Raw genomic sequence first — 19,057 nt, forward strand, 5'->3', positions numbered from 1 at the left:
AGGAGGAAACCTCAGTTGAGAACAACGACTCCATGAGATCAGTCTGCAAGGCTGGCCTGTAGGGCATTTTCTCTCTTAGTGATTGATGGGAGATGGCCAGGCCATCGTGAGAGGTGCCACCCCTGACACTAGCCCTTCTTTCTATGAGAAAGCAGGGTGAGCAAGCCATGGGGACCAAGCCAGTAAGTAGTACCCCTCCATGGCCTTCTCATCAGCTCCTGCCTCCAGGTTCCTGCCCTGTTTGAGTTCCTGCCTTAGCTTCCCTCAATGGACTGTGATGTGTGCGATATGTAAGCCAAATATAAACCCTTTCTCCCTAAGTTGCTTTCGGTCATGTTGTTTCATCATAGCCATGGCCCTAACTAAGACACAGAACTACAAAAAGGTTAAAGCTGGAAGGAGCTTGCAGGTCATTTAGTCCAAAATAATTGTATAGATATGGGCACTTAGGTGCAGAGGCAGTTACCTAGCGTGGAGATCTAATAGTGGCCAGGGACAGTTACCACATAGTGTTACATGGTCGTGGCTCTGACTCAGCTCCAGGCTGAGGTGAGCATGATTTGTTGTTGAGGTCACTTCACTGGAAAGCCCTTGATTCAGTAACCCCCACCCTTTCTCTTTTATAGATAGCCATAAGCAAACATTAGTTTGGGGCTCCAGTGAGCTGTCTTCAGTTAGTTACCTGTGAATTATAGTGAATACTATTTGGCTGTGTAGAATAAAGTCCACTTAGCCCATCTTATTACAGAAATACAAATGCCCCCAGTTGCCATTAAGATGTAATAATGGGAATAGGAAGTATAAAAGTGAGGACTCATTGTGAAAATATCATATGACTGATCTCTTTCCTGGTTAAGAACCTTCCAATTTGAGCAGTCATGATGACACATCTCTGTAATCACAGCACTCGGGGAGAAGAAGTGGGCAAATAGCTGTGATTTTAAGGCCGGTCTGGTCTACAAAGAGTTTTCCAGGACAGCCAGGAATAAATATATAGAAAGACCCTGTCTCAGAAATAAGATAAAGTGGACCCTTCAAATAAAAATCAAATATCCTTTTCTTACTCTCAAGACACCTCCTTCAGAGGTCAGAGCTGAGATGGGTCACCTGGGTGGCTTAGGGTGGCAGAATTCCAGGAGGCCATTGCCTCTGTCTGTCCTCTGTTTCCTCGATCCTCCACTGATGGGGTGCTGGGGGGGGTCTTGAAGAGTCTCAAGAACACACTGGATATTCCTTACCAGGAATGAAGTCAAAGCTCCAACACACACACACACACACACTCCCCCACAAACACTCACACACCTACACCCACAAACATATCCCACACACAGACACACACACAGACACACACACACTTCTTTCTATTTGTCCTAGCAGCTCCACTCACTTTTAGACATTTCTCCCAAGAGACGATGCATGTACATGGGAAACAACAGCAGAGAGAGAGAGAGAGAGAGAGAGAGAGAGAGAGAGAGAGAGAGAGAGAGAGAGAGAGAGAGAGATTTAAATGTACATCAATAGAATGGGCTGTGGCAGATCCATACAGTGGAATATTATACAGTTGTGAAAGAGAAGTTAATTAGAGCCACATGTCTGCATGAAGCTTAAATTTTTAATGTTGAACAAAAAGAGTGTGATGCAATTTAAGAATTGAAGTAAAACTTGGAAACACACAAATACTCACTAGTGCTCAGGGACCAAATGATCATTTAGTAAAAATATAAAGGAAGGCTTAGAATAACAAATCAGAATAATGTAAGATCCTGGTCTTCTCAGTATAGGGCACAAGAAGGAAATTCAACTGTGGTCGTCAAGGTTTATTGAAGTTGGCAGAGGTTCATGGGTGCTTGATACACGAGATTTTTTTTTCTGAACTTTATACATCTAAAATATTAATGAAAAGGAACAAAGAGAAACACTGGGCTGCCAACCCCATTGGAAAACAATTTATTTACCACTGTAAGATTTTGTGCTCCAAAGTGTAACCAGACATGTGACCACGATGTCTCATGCGACTTTTTGTGCTTTTATGTGGGATGGCATCACGAACACGCAGCATCTAACAACAGGAAACAGCAAGGGCAGAAGCACTGCACAGGACGAACTTTCTCCTCCAAAGACTCCTCCCACCTCAGTTCAGGCCAGACACTGCCCCTTCCCCGGGGCCCCTTTACATCTGAGAGCTGCCGGCCTGAACAGCAGTCCCGGACTCCTCTTATCTGATGTTTCGCCCCCCAGAGCCTTCTCTAATAAGAATGGGCAGACACATGCACGGTCCTGGTGGACAAACACTCAACAAATAGATGCCTAGCTGTCTTTGGGAGAGGATTCACAGAGGACTGGGGTGAACTCCTAACCTCCCAGCAGTAGCCCAGCCTGGAATGGCCTCTCACTTTATTTCCACCTCTTTCCAGAAATCACTCCCTGGCAAAGACATAGATAGGTTCCTTCCCAAGCTGATGCGGAGGTGACTTACAGGCATGGCTGGAAACAGATTAAGCTGACGTCAAAGGTGACTGAAAGTTTTTGGTTCACCAATCTAACATCTCGGAGCAATTTACAGAGGCGGTTATGGAGAAGAAGCACAGCCAACGGAGGAGCCAGGAAGTGCCACCAAGTGACCAGTAACAATTGATGCCCACTAAGATGCCTCTTGCTTACCTCCTGAAGCTGGACTGGCAAGCTCCCATGACATTGGTGCTGTGCTATAGGTGGCCACACTGAGGCGCTGTGGAGCAAGGAAGTACTGACAACTCGAATTCTGGCTCACAAGTATCTACCCCTGCAGCTAGCTACTTATTTGATTCCTAGTGGGGCATCTATTGGAAATATCAACAGGGGCAATCAAACCTAGCTTTTTGTTATTTCCAAGTTAAAGGGGCATGTCCCCCAAACTGGAGGGAGGCATGTTATCAAGAGACCACGTTTCCTCTTTAAAGTTCATCTACCTCCTCGTTTACATAGCCAGATGGAACAAGCCAAGCTCAGAGCTACTTCGTCCTGAAGTACGGGCATACTGAGAAGGACAGGTCTGTCACACGGAGTCAGCGGGTGTGTGTGTGTGTGTGTGTGTGTGTGTGTGTGTGACATGACAGCTGTCCTCAGAATGCCACAGACACTCCAGAGGAGTGGCAACCTAGGCTTGCCAGGGGACGGGCACTCTACGTGTGATAAAAAAACAAACACTACCCACTCCAACCCCTTAAATAAAACAGTCAAAACACACAATGTAGCTCGAGAGTGGAATACGAACAGCAGAAACATAAAAAAGGAGAAATAAAGTAAGCAGAGAGTTCCTGCCTTCACACTGTCCTGGTGCTGGGCCCCCGGAGATCACGTGGAAAGGCTGCCTGGATAGGGGAGAAGGGATCTTATCAAGCGCAGCCCCTCCTACTCTGCTCCAGAACCCCTGTGCTAGCTAAGGACAGAAGCCTTGTGTATTCCACCCGGAACATCAGTGTGGCATGCCCCCCCCCCCCCAGTGGCCCAGAGACCTGCTGGCCAGCCAGTGATTCTCAACCTTCCTAGTGCTGTGACCCTATAAGAAAGTTTCTTGTGTTTTGGTGATCTCCAACCACAGCATTGTTCTCACTGCTACTTTGTAACTGTAATTTTGCTACTGTTATGAATCATAATGTAAATATTTTTTGGAGATAGAGGGTCGTGATACACAGGTTAAGAACCGCTGCTTCAGATCAATGTGAGCAGGGGCTGCCTACTGAGGGTACCTGGCACACATCTTTTTCCACAACACAGATGAGTATGATGCTGTCTTCTGAGTGCCAATCCCACGCACTGTCCTGGCGCCACCGCTCACTTTTCAGTATTGGGAATACAGTAAGAGAGGGATGAGGTCTTGGCCTCAGCCAACACGTCTGCATCTGTCTTTGGGTATAGGCATGTGGACAGAGCACGAGGGATGACTGACAGCTGAGCCTGGAAGATGACTGTGTCCAAGAAAGATGGTCAGTGGCCGGTGGCAGGCGGCTGACTACAGGTGCAGTTGGTGCCACATGGCGATCTGCCGGCGTGGGTTTTTTAGCATCTCCTCCCAGTGGCTGCGCTCAGAGCCCGAGGCATGCAGGCCTAGGCTGCAGTGGCCCAGCTCGCAGCTCGGCCCCTCCTCGCCCTGGCCCAGCACCTCCAGCTCCACACTGGATGCCCGCAGCAAGTCATCCGGTAGCTCAAACATGATCATCTCGTTCCACACGGGGTTGATCTTGTGCTTGGCCCGTTTTGTCTGTTTCTTCTTCAGCTTCTGAGCCTGGTGTTTCAAGGTCACCTTGACAGACACATCTAGGGAGGGGTACAGAGAAAAGAAAGTTGTAGGGGAGCAAGTGAGCTGCTAGGATCTGGAATACTACTCCTTCTTGGGGTTCCCTACACCTCCACTGGACCGTGCATTCTCTCAACGGTATTAAGTATCTACCAGATGTCAGGAACCGGTCTAGAGATAGGAAAACAGACAAAGGTGCGTGTCTAGAACTTGCATTAGAATGTGGAAGACTGGCCATACAGGATGAATACCTATCTCTGTAAGGTTTAGAACCATAAACATTTCAGATTTGGGGTGTTTTACAGACTAAGGGATATTTGCATATATTATGCAAATTGGAATTGGGTCTCAAGTGTAAGCATAACATTCATTTAATAAATCTTTTGCCTTGAACCTCGGACTTTACACATATTAAGCAAGCATTCTAGCCCTGAGCCAAATCTCCAGCCTTCTTTTCTCTTTTCCTTTGGTGACAGGGTTATACCAAGTCACTACAGTTGGTCACAAACTTCCTCTGCAGCCCAGGTAACCCTGGTCTTGGGGTCTTCCTGCCTTCACAGAAGCTGGGATTCCAGGCCTGTACCCCTATGCTTTCGTGTGCCTCTTACACACCCAGCCTAAAGATACTTTTATACAACATAAAACCAAGTGTTCATGGAGTAGAGTTCTCCGCTAGTGGTCAGGAGATTCCAGAAGTTGGCATTTATTAGATTTTCACGTTAGAGATTACATTAGCCTGTCACAGAACATATGAGGTCAGTGGGTGGCTCAGACCTGAGCATGTCAGATGGCCTCTGGGGAACCACTTTGACCATAGCCCTTTCTAAGTGACTTGACAAACCAAGTCAGGGGCAAGGGCTTAAATGTCCTCTAGTTTGCTATCAAATCAGACCAGACAAAAGCTCTCTCCACCTTTAGCTTCTCCATTGTCCAGTCAAGCCTATGTGTTTACTGTTAAGATGGTCCTGGCTTGGCTGAGTTTTGTTCATACGTCTCTTTCCTAAGTTTTACTTGAGGACCTGGATTTACTATAGAGTGGGTGAAGGCAGGCTCGCTGGCCTCAGGTCCCCAGGAAATTCACAAGTCAGCAGGCAAGCTTCCACAGTTTAGGACCGTTTGTTTTCATTAGTCAAGGTTGCCCAAGCTAATGTGAGAATAATTGTTACTTTGTATTTATTGCTATCGTTATCGCCCCTGGGTGGTTAGTTTGTTATTTCTACAGAGATATTTCAGACACAAAGTGCTCTTCTGTAATGGTCCTGATGGGAGCTATTAAAAAAAAAAGACAGAATTGACTAGAAGGGATGAAGCCAGGCATCAGCCTCTGACCTGTGGCTCAGGACTATAGCAACACCAGCCCTCCTGATTTCATTTACCCAAGACCTGTTAGCAATGCACAGGTGAACCCGTATTTTTTAACTTTAATACATAAAGATGATTTCTGTATTATTGATATCTTGCAATGAGCAGTCCGTTCCCTGTGTAGGTAGGTCCCAGCCTATCCTTGCTGCTTTTCTGCTTTTCTAGGAGATCCTACTCCGTCCTCACAACTAGGGACCTGTGTCCAGGTATCAGAAGGCACCCATAGCCTTTTATGAATAGGTTTATTTGGGCATCTATATCACAGATTTCTTAAACCCCAGCCTTTACCTTCATAGCCACACATCACCTGCTGTGAGCCAAGTTCAGCAGGTATGTATGGGAGGGGGCATTTGGCCAAGGCTTGGAATGGAGAAGAGAGGGGAAGGGTCTGAAATCACTAGCAGAGAGGTGAGAGAACTTAAAGGCATGAGTGCGTCCATCAGAACTAGCAACAGACGCTGAGGGTGAGTTCACTATGGGACTCCTATTACATCCCGGTTCACCCATCTCCATTTTACACCAGGACCACTGCCTTCTGCTTGTATCCCAGAGCTGGGATATCCCGCCTGTCTCCTTGCACCCTCACTTACCCTTTCCCAGAAGCTCCTTGGATTGGTTGGAGTGGAGGTTCTTAGCTTTAATCAGCACCACCAGGAGGCGATTGGCTGCTGGGAGGTAGCTGATTGACAGAAGGACCTCCCCGGCCCCTGCAGATGGCTCCTGAACACAGAAAGGTAGAGATTGCATTTGTGCTTGCCTTCTGATCCATCAATTGAAGCCAAGGCTAGAGTCACACTGCCCTCATACCCCATTGACATCCCAGGGTTCACTCACCAAAGGGTCGTTTATTTACCACTGTACAAGGCAGCAGGGCCCAGAGGAGGAGGCTGACGTGTATGCCAACAGGAGAACGTGGTCTACCATATGTCATCACTCTATGTGTATTTATTTGAAACAGGTTCTCACTATGTAGCCCTAGCTGGCCCAGAACTCATTATGTAGATCAGGCTGGCCTCAAATGTAAAAGATTCACCTGCCTCTGCCTCTTAGGTGCTGAGATTAGGCATGAGCCGCCATGCCCTGGCACACATTCTCTCTCTAAATTCAACTTATAAGCAGAAAATAGTCCCCTCTCATGCTACATTGAGGGCAGAAAGCAGGGGGACTCTCTCCTTTTGCACCCTTTGCCTAGACTCAGGACATACCTTGGTAGATGTCTAGGGTCCTAGGGAACCCAGTTTGAGAGTCATATCATGGACCCACCAGGAGCCTGGGGGGAGTAGGGTTATTGCTTTTCTCCCCTTGCTTTTCTTTATTTTAAATTATCTGTATTTGTGTGCTGGGGTGTGCATGTGTGAATGCAGGTGCCCTCAGAGACCAGGTGACATCAGATCCCTTGAAACTGGGCTTACAGGTATCTGTGAGTCACCAAACATGTATGCTGGCACATGGGTCCTCTTTCGGAGTGGTTGGAGCTCTCTATCACTGAGCCGTTTCTTTAGGCCCAAGTTGTCCATGTCTTTGTTTGAAGAGACAACTCAGGCTTTGCAGGCTAGTATCACCAATGAAGTGGCATGTCCTAATGCTTAAAAGGGACTGGATTTACCAACAGGAACCAGCAACATCAGCACAAGGCTGGGCACCAAGAACAGCTGAGTGGCATGTCATAGTCAGAATAGGCTTGAGACACTCTGTCTCTGTCCACCCCCAGTGACCCCAAGCCCCACCCCCAGTGCCCTCAAGCCCCACCTCCAGCACCCCAAGCCCCAACCCCAGTGCCCCCAAGCTCCACCCCCGTGTACTGATTTACAGTGCCCCCCATTAACTTCCTGCAGGAGTGTGAACTGTTGCCAAGTCTTTTGAATGAAGCCCTCCCTGACCTGTGGCACAGCTTTTAGGCCCCAGATTTTGTCCTTTTTTGCTGCTCAGTGAGAGGACGTAGGGAGCCCATCCCCTACCCAAACACTGAGGTCACTGGTGAGTGGTCACAGAGCCCTTTACTTCCTTCAGTCAAACTGGCAAGAGCCCAGCTGTGGATAGTGGAGCCCTGCTGTGTGCTCTGAGCACACCCTCTGCCTCAGAGCATGCCTGTCATCCAGGACAAATGTCTCTACCATGACCCCAAAGGCTCATTCTTCCCAGGGGATCCTTTGGAAACTATCCTATGCCCTTGAGGGAGAATCCAGGTCTCTACCCTAATTGCTTCTCTTCTGCTCCTCTAATTTTTCTCCTCTTCTGTTTCTAATCTTAAGAATTGAGGAACCTGCAGGCCATTACCTCATGTTGGGAACTGAACCCCCAAAGCAGTAGCAATACCCCTATAGAGAAGTGAGATAACCTCACCCACACCTTTGTGCCCACAATTGTCCTGCCTCTGCCATCTCAGGGCTACTTCAGGACAGGAAGGCAGACAGCTTTCTTAAGCAGTCGGGAAACAAGTTTTCCTGCTCTGCCTCCAATCCTGTCCCTGCTAATTGGACCCTTGAGGCAGCTTGTGGTCTATCCCGGTCTGTTGAGATGCCCAGAGGCAGGCTTTGGCCTTGAGATTTCAGTAGAAGTTTAATTAGATATAGATGGCTAGTCACATGACAAATTGATCTGGGAGTGTTGGGGACTCTTGGTGTGACAAGAGTGCAGACAGCCATGGTCTATTAAACACGAACACTCTGCTCCACCCAATTGTGTTGCCTGTCCCCCCCCCCAGACTGCAGGTTCATTCCACATCCCTGGCACTAGGCATGCACTGGATACAAAATACATGTTTGCCAGAAAATTTTCAGACATCTCTCTTAATCTTGGCCGTGACCTTGGGAAGGGCACTGAAGTTCTCATTCTCCTTGGGAGAACCAGGTGGGAGCTACCTCCCGGGTCAGTAGCTATGACACAGCAAATCTGAAGCTATGACACAGCAAATCTGAGACTCCCGTGGAGTCTGCTCTAAGTCCCAGTCAATGCTCCAGCTTCCTAGGTGAATGTCCTCTTGTTCTCATGTCACAGTGGAGGCAGTGACGTCTGGGGACAGGTGACAAACACATAGCCCGGGAGCAGCAGAGCCGTCAAGGTCACCTATCAGAGTGACACAGCTGTCCTGGGCCGCTGTTACAGATGACCAGGCCTGAGCCCTCTGCCCTCCACCCCTCAGCAGGTCTGCACTCTTGACGAATGTGAGAGTGAAAACCAGGCCCAGCCATGTGGATGTCACCACACAAGAGAACTGCAGCCACACCTGGCTCTAGTCTCAAAGCACCACAAAGGAAAAGCAAGGAGGCTTTCCCCCCCTCCCTCTTCCTGTCTCACACTACCGCCTTTTCTCTTAGATGCTCAGTGAATCACTCCAGGCTGCCCTCAGAGTGGGGTGCTCTGTTGTCCCCAATGACGCACATGACACTTATGGCTAAATGTCTTCCGGCAGGAATTGGGGCACTGCTGCTGCTTCTGTTAACCCATTCAAGCCCAAAAAGGAACAGAACAAAACAAAACAAAAACATCTGGTTTACAGAGACTGCAGACTCTCTTACCAGCTTTAAATCAGCCCTCAGTCTGCATCTGGGTGGGATTCCTGACCTGGCCAGAAGCTGAATGGCTCCTACACACCACTACCCGGAGGGAAAGAGATGCTCCTGGCTAGCTCTGGAGTAGTGACAGCTGCAGCAAGTGATGACAGTAAGATGGATGAGCCTGAGGACAGGGCTCCAGCTGCAGCTGTGGCTTACTGCCTGGGACACAGCAGGGGTTGGGCGAGGTGCTTAGGAATGAGCGATTATTGTCTTCCAGGGGATAGACAGAAACAGGCAAGATACTCAGGATTCTGTCTCAGTGAGGTGGATTTCAGTCCTTCTGAGGTCATTCCAAAAACACCCAAGCCTGGTAGGGGGACCTTCTAAGCTCCAGAGAAAATAAGCTTATTAGTTTAAGAAGCCCACATGTCTTCTCTCCCACCAGGGACCCCGTGTGTGACTCCACATGCCCCATAGTCATCAGAAAGTGAGCTTTGAGACATCAGGTCTCAAAGGGTGGCTGTGGTTTTTCCTCTCAATTTTCCAAGCAGAGAAAAGACAGAGAAACAGGGCCCAGGAGAAACGATGAGCCAAAGAGAAGCAGGTGAGGAGAGGAATCCGCTCTGCCTCCTATAGTCCAGGCTTGAATAGGAAAGACACCTGTCCATCACCTCCTCTGGCAAGTGCAGGGCAGTTTGAAAAAGCACTCAGGATGAGAAAGGACATGCCGTCAAGTGCCCTGCTGGTCTGCTGATGCTGTGTGGATTTCTAATCAGGTCAGCCTCAGTTTCCCTATGTGTGCAGATAGGGTGGTAACAGTGTTGCCCTTACCTGTCTGGTTTGGGAAGTGATGATGATGATGATAATGGTGGTGGTGGTGGTGGTGGTGGTGACAACCATGACTACTACTACTACTGCTGCTGCTATTACTACTATTCAGATAGATGACTTCCTAAGCCCTTAGATGGGGCACACAGAAATAGTGTCCCAATGGGCAGATTGGCAACTTGCTTTATCCAGAAAGGTATCTTTCAAGCTGGTCCAGACTGGTCCAGCCTGTGACCCATGGGTTGTAGGAAGCCTCGTGACATAAGGATCTCTATAAATACCACCCAATGCAAAACCATAAACTCACGTAAAGCATTTTGAGATTGTTTTGTGATATTTATATACATATACACTGTTCTTGATGGTAAATCATGACAGGCGAATGACAACATCATGTCCCAGTGTCAAAAGGTTGGACACATCTTAGTGATGGAGAACAGCAAACTGACAGACGAGCTATCAGAAGTTCCCTGAAGGTTGCTCAGTGGCAGGCTCGTGGATTGATTCTGACTGACACACCATCCCTGACCTGCCTTGACGCCATATTGTCCTGGCTGGTAGGGGACATGGCTTGATTCCCCAAGGAGCCCAAGGTCTCAGCAGCCTCCACAGTGAACACTATCCCAGACCAGCATCTGGGCAGACCACTGAGGGTACTCTGCTCTTCACAGAGCCCAGACAGCTCATTCAGTATTAGTACCCCTGCCTAACAGACTTTCTAGAACATTCCATCAGAGCACATACAGGCTCTTCTTAGATATCCCAGGATCTAAATCCTGTCTCAGATCAGCTGTCAGCAGCTATCTGTATCAGTTTGCCCCCAGGTCTGCATGCTCTGAGATCAGAGGGGCTCTGTGCTTCCTTCCTCTGCTCACCTCTGCAGGGCTAGCTGGAGAGGAACATAAGAATCAAAGCTGTATTTAGATGAGGGAGACTCTGTCATAGCATGGAAGCTGATGCCACCCTCACCATGATGCTGCCCCTGGTGGCGGGTCTGTCCTCAAACAGGTGCCAGGAACCCCAAGTTCTGGGCTATGAATCTGCTACCTGCGGCCTCTGACCGGGAGCCCAAGCTGCCTTTTCTCTGAGCTGAGACTGTCTCTAGAGTCTTATTTCATCATCTCAACCTTCTCCTCTGAAGCTCTACCAGCCAGCTCTAGGCCTCTGGTCTGAAAGCTCCCTACCTTTGCTGTGGTCTTCAGCTCACCCCACTGTGCTGCCCCCAGGGGTACAGATGCTCCATCCAGGCCCAGGCGGAGTTCTCCAATCACACTATGGCGGGAGAAGCGGTCACAGGTGCGCAGGGTGAGTGTCAGGGTAGCTGTGGGGAGCTCTTCCTCAGCCAGGGGCAGGGCCAGGCCCTCCTCCCAGGTTGTGTGCAGCTGTCGCTTCTTCAGAGCTGTCTGTGCCTCCACAGAGCCGGTCTTGACAGCCACGCTGCCTTGGATGTAACAGTCACAGCCTCCTTCATGGTCACTGGTGACAGCTGCAGGCAGGAACAAAATAAGACAGACCTGGGACTTCCTGGGCTTTGGGGGGATAGGTCTCCAGATGGGGCTATAGAACACAGGTGACCTTGGGTGTCTGCAGGGCCACGGGATTGGCACAGCATTCCATCACTATGTAACAGTCTTGTAGGGAAGAAGCATTTCAAAATGGGACATCATGGAACTGGGAGGGAAGGGTTCCTTGGATAATAAGGATAAGAGGAGGCACTTTCCAGGTTTCTTCTGACCTCAAGATTCAGAGACGTCCCCATCGGTGCCAAGGTCTCTGACGAGCTTTGGTTAGGATAGCTACCAACGCTGTGTGTGACTCATGGATTTCTGTATTTTAAATATTTACCACACAGCCACTTGTGATCTGAGTCACCCGGCTGCTGCCTCATGAATGTTGCTTCCGACTCTCGACCTTGATGGTTTGGATGCATCCCACTGTGGATTGTGTTAGTCAGTTTTCTGACACGGTAACAAACACCTTAGAGTACCAGCTTAGAGAGTAAAAAGGTTTACTTGGATTCATAGTTTCAGAAATGCTAGCTAGCCCATGGGACCAGCAGTTACATTGCTTTGTGAGGCAGCATGTCATGGTGGAATCACATGACCCAGCAGAACAATTACATCATAGCCAGGGAACAAATGAGTGTGAGAGAAACAGGTCAGTGGATTGGGGAGCAAGTGTTAGCTGCATGCACTTCTGGGGACAGTTAGGATCTAAGCTATAGCATTTGGCCACTCTGATGGGCTTCAGTCTTTGACCTCTTTAAAGGGACCTGGGTCTCCCACTCAGTGCCCTGCTCTGTGTCACTAATGTGTCATTGTGTCCATCCCTGCTGACCAGTGTGTTTCTAAAGTGGCATGGCGTGGATGTGTCCTGCAGACCCTCCTAAGACTCTGATGATAATCCCTTCACTGTGGGAGCTGATATGAGAGATAGAGGGAGAGAGAGAGGAGAGGAGAGGAGAGGAGAGAGAGAGAGAGAGAGAGGAGAGAGAGATTGAATGAGCCCATTCTCCATCAGTGAGGCCTGAGGACCTGGTGCCCCAACAGACAACAGCTTTCTTTTGAGCTTCAAGTGGTTGTTTGTTCCTGGCTCCATCACTCATTATCAGAGTAACCTGGAGCCCTGGGAGGAGAGGCTAGAACTGTTTCCTAATCTATAAAATTGTAGTTACCTGGGGACCAAAGGTGTACATGGAAGTGCTTAAACATCTTAAGCAATAGTACAAAGGGAAAAATTCTCACTCAGATAAGGAAACTAGGGGCTGTGGGGGGAAGCTCAGGGGTGGGGCACTTACTCAGCAGGCTTGAAGCCCTGGTTTCCATCTCCAAGGTCAAGTTCAATACAAGACTGATGTGGTACAAGTGACAGTTAGCTTTGTCAACTTGACAAGATCTAGAATCATCTAGAGGACCAACCTATGGGCGTGCTCATGAATGAGCTTTTAGATCCCAAAGACCCACCAATGGTGCCTTCTGAGATCCTAAGCTGAAAACGTAGCTGAGCCTCAGAGTTCATCACTCATTGTGGTCAGCTGCCTCAATCCCCGGCAGCCATGGTACACAATGGACGTGCATTCTCCAACTGTGGGCCAGAATGAATCCTTTCCCTTTAAATTGCCTTTGTCAGGATATTTTATCAAAGCAGCTAGATAAGTCACGAATGAGGGTTTGGACCTTCACATGTCCTGCAAAGGCAGTAGTAGGCTGGAGGCTTGGCCCTGGCTGACGGTGCTCTAGGGAGGTGGGACCAGGGGAAGGAAACCAGTCACTGGGCATATTCTTGAAGAGCATCATGGAACTCTGGCCACCCCCTGCTTCCTTGTCACTGTAAGGTGAGTGGCTTTGCTCTTTGCCATGGTGTTCCGCTCATCACAGACCCAAGGTCAACAGGGCCAACTGTAGACTAAGGGAAACTTCTGGACCTGTGGGCCAGAACCAATCTTCCCTCCTCAGGTATTTTGCCACAGTGATGGAAAGTTGGCTAACACAGAAACAGAAGACATTAAGAAGAGAAACAGCACAACTGACACACCACTGTCTCCAGCTCGGGTTTCTTCGTAGTAAGTCTGAACTTTGTTGATGGCGGGGAGTACTGTCAGAGGAGTACTCCCCAGAATATCCTATCAGACAGATTACCCGAATCCAGGATAAGTTCTCAGAAATGTTTCTGACCTTTGAAAGACTGTCTTTGTCTGGCACAGAGCCCTGTTCAATGTCAAAGGCATAGCTGGCAAAGGCCACTAGCTGCTTGTCCATCACTTATCTTCCATCCTGGTAGGCAGCCTGCCAGGTCACCTTTCCTAAAATGCCCTGCAACAAAGTGTGGCCAAGTGAGAAGGCTCCAACCAATGGATATGAGAAGAAGTGACTCACGCTTCATCCATTAAGGCTATTATGGAATGGCTGTGACCTCTTCTAATTCTCATCTTATCAGCTAGAAGCACCTAGCAGGAGGCCTGAGAAGTGTAGAGAACTACAGGTGGAAGGGACTGGTCCTTGAGTTACCATGCGGAAGAAAGATGTCTGTCGGCTAGGAATTCCTGGTGTGCACGGCTATAGGAGGGAGGGGGGAAGAATCTCTGTGTCTGAGCACTGTGCATGAGAGACTGCCAGAGCGCTAACCCTTGCTCTCTCCAGCTGCAGACCCTTCCATCCCACCTGCAGGGCCTGCCAATCACACAAAGCAGTACCTTCCAGGCTTGTCACAAATAACTCAGCCTTCTTCTGGTCATAGTCCAGGCGGAAGTGGAGTTTGGGGGCCTGGTTCCAGCTGGCAGCCTTCTCTGGGTTCCAGGTCTCCATGACACAGACATCCTCAACTACACCTGGGAGACAGACAGGGTGACCATGGCTATCATGCTGAGGTTCTGATCATAATATGCTATCGTTGCCACCCAAGCCCAAAATGGTCCCTAAAGGGGGCTATGGAGTTGCACCTTAAGGGACCGTTATGGTTCAGTGGTCAATATGTAGTTCTGATATTGCCCTTAAGTTGCCACATAGTAGTTGTGTGTTTTTTATAGATGATGCTCTCAGCTCTGGGCTGGTCTATAGTGTGCTTTCCACAAGGAAAGCTGTCACATGGTCACATGGTTCTGGTAGGGGGTAGAATTATGGGCAAATCTCACAGAAAAGAACAGGTGGAGACAACAGCAAAACCGAGCCCAGAGTTGATGCCACTGGCAAGGATGGTGGCTTTGATTTTGATTTTATGTCCATTCAATATTTGCTGAGTGAACAGAGAACCTTATCTTTAATCAAGAAGCTCCTAAAACCACCCATAAAACCACCAATGTTGCTGGTTTCACCCCTCTCTCGAGCTGGAGCCTAATGTGTGAAAGATTCTCGTGAGTCAAGCCTGAAAGGAGAATTAAGAAGCCACAGTGGATACCGCAGATGACACTTAACGCAACCAGAACTGAGCTGCTGATCCTCAGAATGAATCAGAGGGCAGGACTCCAGGGGACCATTAATGTCCCCAAGGACTCGTTATTAGACTCTTGCTACAAAGTGTCCTCTAAGGAGAAGATTGACTGTGGTGAGATCAAGACACGTATATGCTCAGGATGCTCTTGGCTCCCAGAGCCATCCTGAGGATGCTGCAGTGGACTGGGTAACAAGTGGCTTAGTGGTACCTAGAGGTCTTGGAGCTCAAGCAGCCTCAGACTGAGGATGCAATCCCCATCCATCGGGCATCGCCTCCCCCTGGCTGGGCTTCTGCCCAGGAGCAGCATCTGCAAAGCTCCCTCTGCAGCTGTGTTATCCTTGAGTGAGGGGAAGAGTGGAGCTGGGGGTGGGGGTGGGGGAGTCAAAACACTCAGTGCATCATGGGATGCTGGCTGAATTGGCCAATGCTGGTAGCTGTCTATGGGTCAGAACCAGGATGCTGATCTTTGCAATGGGAAGGAACTGAAGACAAGGAGTCTCTGTGTACTGGATTTTCTGGAGCCATGGCGAGTTCCATCCTGGATCCATCCAAGCATTGAGTAATCCAGGGCTCCTGAGAGAGGCTCTGGCAGTGGGGATCGTCCCCATGAGTACTCACACCCATCAATCTTCCCTGAATTAATTCTATGTGAAATGTGGGCAGGGAAGCCTGACTGCTGACAGCCAAGAGGACTGGCCCACTTGCAGCACAGATCTAAGTGGTTTCTGAAAAGCCAGGCCAGGGAGCACTGCTGAACCCTGAATTAGTCCACTTGTCCACTGGCCAACAGGAATACACATGAACCCAGCTCACTGTCAAAGCTGCTGCTTCCTCACTGCCACATGCAGCAAACCTGGACCACAGGACTGGCTACCTTCTTACTCTTAGGATTGTCTCTCTTAAAAGCTTCTGTATTCCTGTGAGTTAAGGCCTGCATCTCAGCTCCCCTGCTATGGCCCTGGCTGCACCATGCTGCCCACCTGTGGGTACTGCCTTCCGAAGCCTGGTGCTCATAGGAAGTATAGGGACCATGACAATAGCCATATGTTTCCATGCTTTGTACTAAGCCCTGGTTCAAGCATTTATTTTAGTCATTATTGATATACATTTAACAGTGACTTTCACAGGTAGGTGATAATATGGTTCCACTCCATCGATGAGGAAGAAGTCCCAGAGAGGCTTAGTAGTATATCTATGCCACACAGCAAGCATATAAAAAGGCAGAGAATTAAACACAACAGAAGTCTGTTTTTAACCTTGATTTTTTTTATCCCTTATGTAATTGCACAGTACGATCTGAAACAGACTCTTCGTTTCTCACAGGAAAGCTGGATGCCAAACATCGGAGCCTACCACACCGGGGCTCTAGACAGTTTCAGGGGGTCACACACTATCCGAAGATACAGGCAAGACCCTCCCTGACCTCGTGCTGCCCACCAGGCGCAGGGAACCCTACCGTTCTGAGGAAGGATGAACAGTTCCTCTGTGACCTGCCTCTTGAGGCGACTATCACTCTGGGCCTGGGGGCTGGCAGGTGCAGCAGACTCCTCTGTGGTCCCCAAGGTGTAGTCTGCGTAGTTGATGACTTCTGGGGCCGTCACGGCTGGCCGGGGACCATAGATGTCCGGGAACTTAAGGAGAGGTCGGGGCTGGACAGGCTCCGTGGACTTTTTAACGTTGAACTACGGACGGGAATAGAACTGGTTAGTGGGTGCGAACAGAAGGAGGTGGTAGGAACCATGTTCACCCCAAGAAGGAGAAGTGGGCCTGACTTCCTGAAGGAGGGAAGGTGGGAGCTCTGCTTCCAGTCTGCCCCAAGAACATAGCCTGGGAAGGGAAAATGTCACTTCTAACCACATTTAAGAGTAAATGTGTAAATGGAGTGGGTCATAATCCACTATTCACCCTCCCCTCAACCATATCTGGGTAAGGTCATATTTCTATGCAACCCCTTTAAGGACTTCCTCTCTGTCTCTCTGTCAGTCTGTCTCTTGTCTATCTGTCTGCCTGTCTGTCTGTCTGTCTCTTATTCTCTGCTCTTTCTGTCCCTTTCCAATGGCTGAGCTGGGCCAGTGGTTCCCCACCACATCTACCACAAAACCCAGACTCCTGTAACAGCCTGCCTTGCCTGACCCACTGGCCTCTGGCACTTCCCAAATCTGTCCACCTCCTTTCTAAGGCCCCAAAGGCCATCTCTGACCCACCCATCACCCATCTGGACTATTCCAACCTCTCCTCACCACAACTGGTCTTTGGCTCACAGTACCGACCTCCCCCAGTAATGTTTTAGCTGTTGGTGGTCTGACCCATGAGCACAGCAGTTAGGTCTAGCCCCACTCCTGACCCTAGCACCAGAACTGGGCCACTTTGGCTGGGTCATTTTGCCTCTCTGGGCTGTTGGCTTAAATGACACCTCTGAGCTGTTGTTTCAGGTTGCAAAGACAGGTGACACTGTCCTTTGGGGAGATGTCCCAAACAGCAGAAGGGAAGAACTAGCCCATCTAACTGTTTAGGAGATAGGGCGTCAGCAAAGGTCAAGGGCAGGACTGCATGTGATCCACAGGCAATTAGAGAGTCTGGAAGTCAGGTTTGACTTTGACCTTGAAGGAGGGAGGTGTACAGAAGGCAGAAGGACCATGTCCCTGACACGTAGTCGTCCAGAGCCATGTCCTGCATCTCACCTAAGTGTGGGTTAAATCTGTTTTACTATTTCACAGTGGGGACAATGAGACTCAGGAACACTTGGGGCCATACTGAGCCCCTAGAGACTCTGATGTGTCTTCATACCACTTATCGGTTGGCATCGGCTGTCATTTGGCCATTGCTAGTGGACCAAATGGCAATTGCAGCACCTGGTTCTGCCTCAGGTGCTCTACCTTGTTCCTCAGCCCCAAGGAGTTCCTAGATACTGCTGGGTCTCAGCCACCCTTGACTCAGAGTCAGCTTGCCTGACACATATTGGGACCAGAAGTGAGGCTGTTTGAGTAGCCTTGGGAGCACGCCCTTGTCTACATTTGATTTTATTCCACCTTAATTGTTTGATAGAAGGACTGGATTTGGCTCTTGGGTTTGAGTCTTGGTTGGCTGAACTTGTGGTTTTGGTGGGGGGGCGGGGACACATCACTGGCTCCTGGAATGAATGGAGTTCTCCATGGGGCCCTCCCCAGAGCCAGGGAGTGCTTTCCTGCCTATCTTGAAGCAGAAAGACCCATCCTGACTCCCTTCCCTCTGCTTCCCCGCACACTGTCACCTGGTTGTCTGGGGCCATCTTCACCCCCCAGGCTGTGATTGCTCACTCTATCCATGGCATTACGTTGGTAGGTTTTCCTGTTCATTCCTAGAGAAGCCAGCCCAGATGCTATGTTTGTTAGGCATGGTCTCCAGACAGAATGTGTCCCCACTAGGCAGAAACCACATGCCCCTGTCTTGTGACTGCAAGATGAGTCAGAGTTAGGACAAAGCCAACACCATGCACTGCGGGTAGAGGGACACAGAGTCTGTCTCTCTGATATTAATATCATTTGGCCACCAGGTCCATCCACCCTTGGACCTTGAATGCTCACAAGTGATGATGTTTTTACTGTTGGAGCTCTGCCTTGTAACCCAAAGCATGCCAAATGGATGCCCAGCACCGCAGACAGGGTTCATCAGCCTCTGTCCACTCAGCCTTGGGCAGGACTTCGTACCCCTGCAATCTTCTGTATGCCCAGTCTATGGCTTCCATCCTTGGTATCGATCCTTATCCTGAGGGCAAACAGCGGTGGCCTTTTGCAAGAATGATTAATGGTCCAAGCTCTGGGAGCAGAGCTGCGGTCAGTAACTCACATCCTCAAGGCACAAAAGCACCAGCCACACATCTTGTTCCTCATTTCAGAACCCTGTTTCGGGGTCATTGAGTTGGTTCACTGCGTAAGGATGTTTCTGCCAAGTCTGACAACCTGAGTTCAATACTCAGAACCTACATGATGGGAAGAAGGAACTGACTCCTGTGGGCAGTCCTCTGACCATACATACACCCTGGACAACATGTGTGCTTCCTACCTACCTACCTACATACCTACATAAATGTGAAAAAATTTCATCTTTTCATTGCATGTCAAATAACTGAAACCTCACTGCTCAAGTCATAGAAAAGAGGCTGAGGGCAGAGAGAGCTTGGGAGAGG

At 49.2% G+C, this 19,057-nt stretch overlaps 1 protein-coding gene across 1 annotated transcript in view; it reads right to left on the reverse strand.

Annotated features, from left to right (window-relative positions):
- Positions 1–1,603: 1,603 nt before the first annotated feature.
- Syt13 (synaptotagmin 13) overlaps positions 1,604–19,057 on the reverse strand; it is a 41,379-nt gene continuing 23,925 nt past the window's right edge. Inside the window, exons 2-6 of the mRNA XM_021156263.3 lie at positions 16,349–16,574; positions 14,156–14,290; positions 11,148–11,449; positions 6,229–6,358; positions 1,604–4,296 (exon numbers count right to left, since the gene is read on the reverse strand). Coding sequence (XP_021011922.1) covers positions 3,992–4,296; positions 6,229–6,358; positions 11,148–11,449; positions 14,156–14,290; positions 16,349–16,574 — 1,098 coding nt within the window. The 3' untranslated portion in view covers positions 1,604–3,991. The remainder of the gene's footprint in view (positions 4,297–6,228; positions 6,359–11,147; positions 11,450–14,155; positions 14,291–16,348; positions 16,575–19,057) is intronic.

The sequence above is a fragment of the Mus caroli genome, unplaced genomic scaffold (assembly GCF_978045245.1).
Source record: "Mus caroli unplaced genomic scaffold, Mus_caroli_1 scaffold_2, whole genome shotgun sequence".
Classification (NCBI taxonomy): Eukaryota; Metazoa; Chordata; class Mammalia; order Rodentia; family Muridae; genus Mus; species Mus caroli.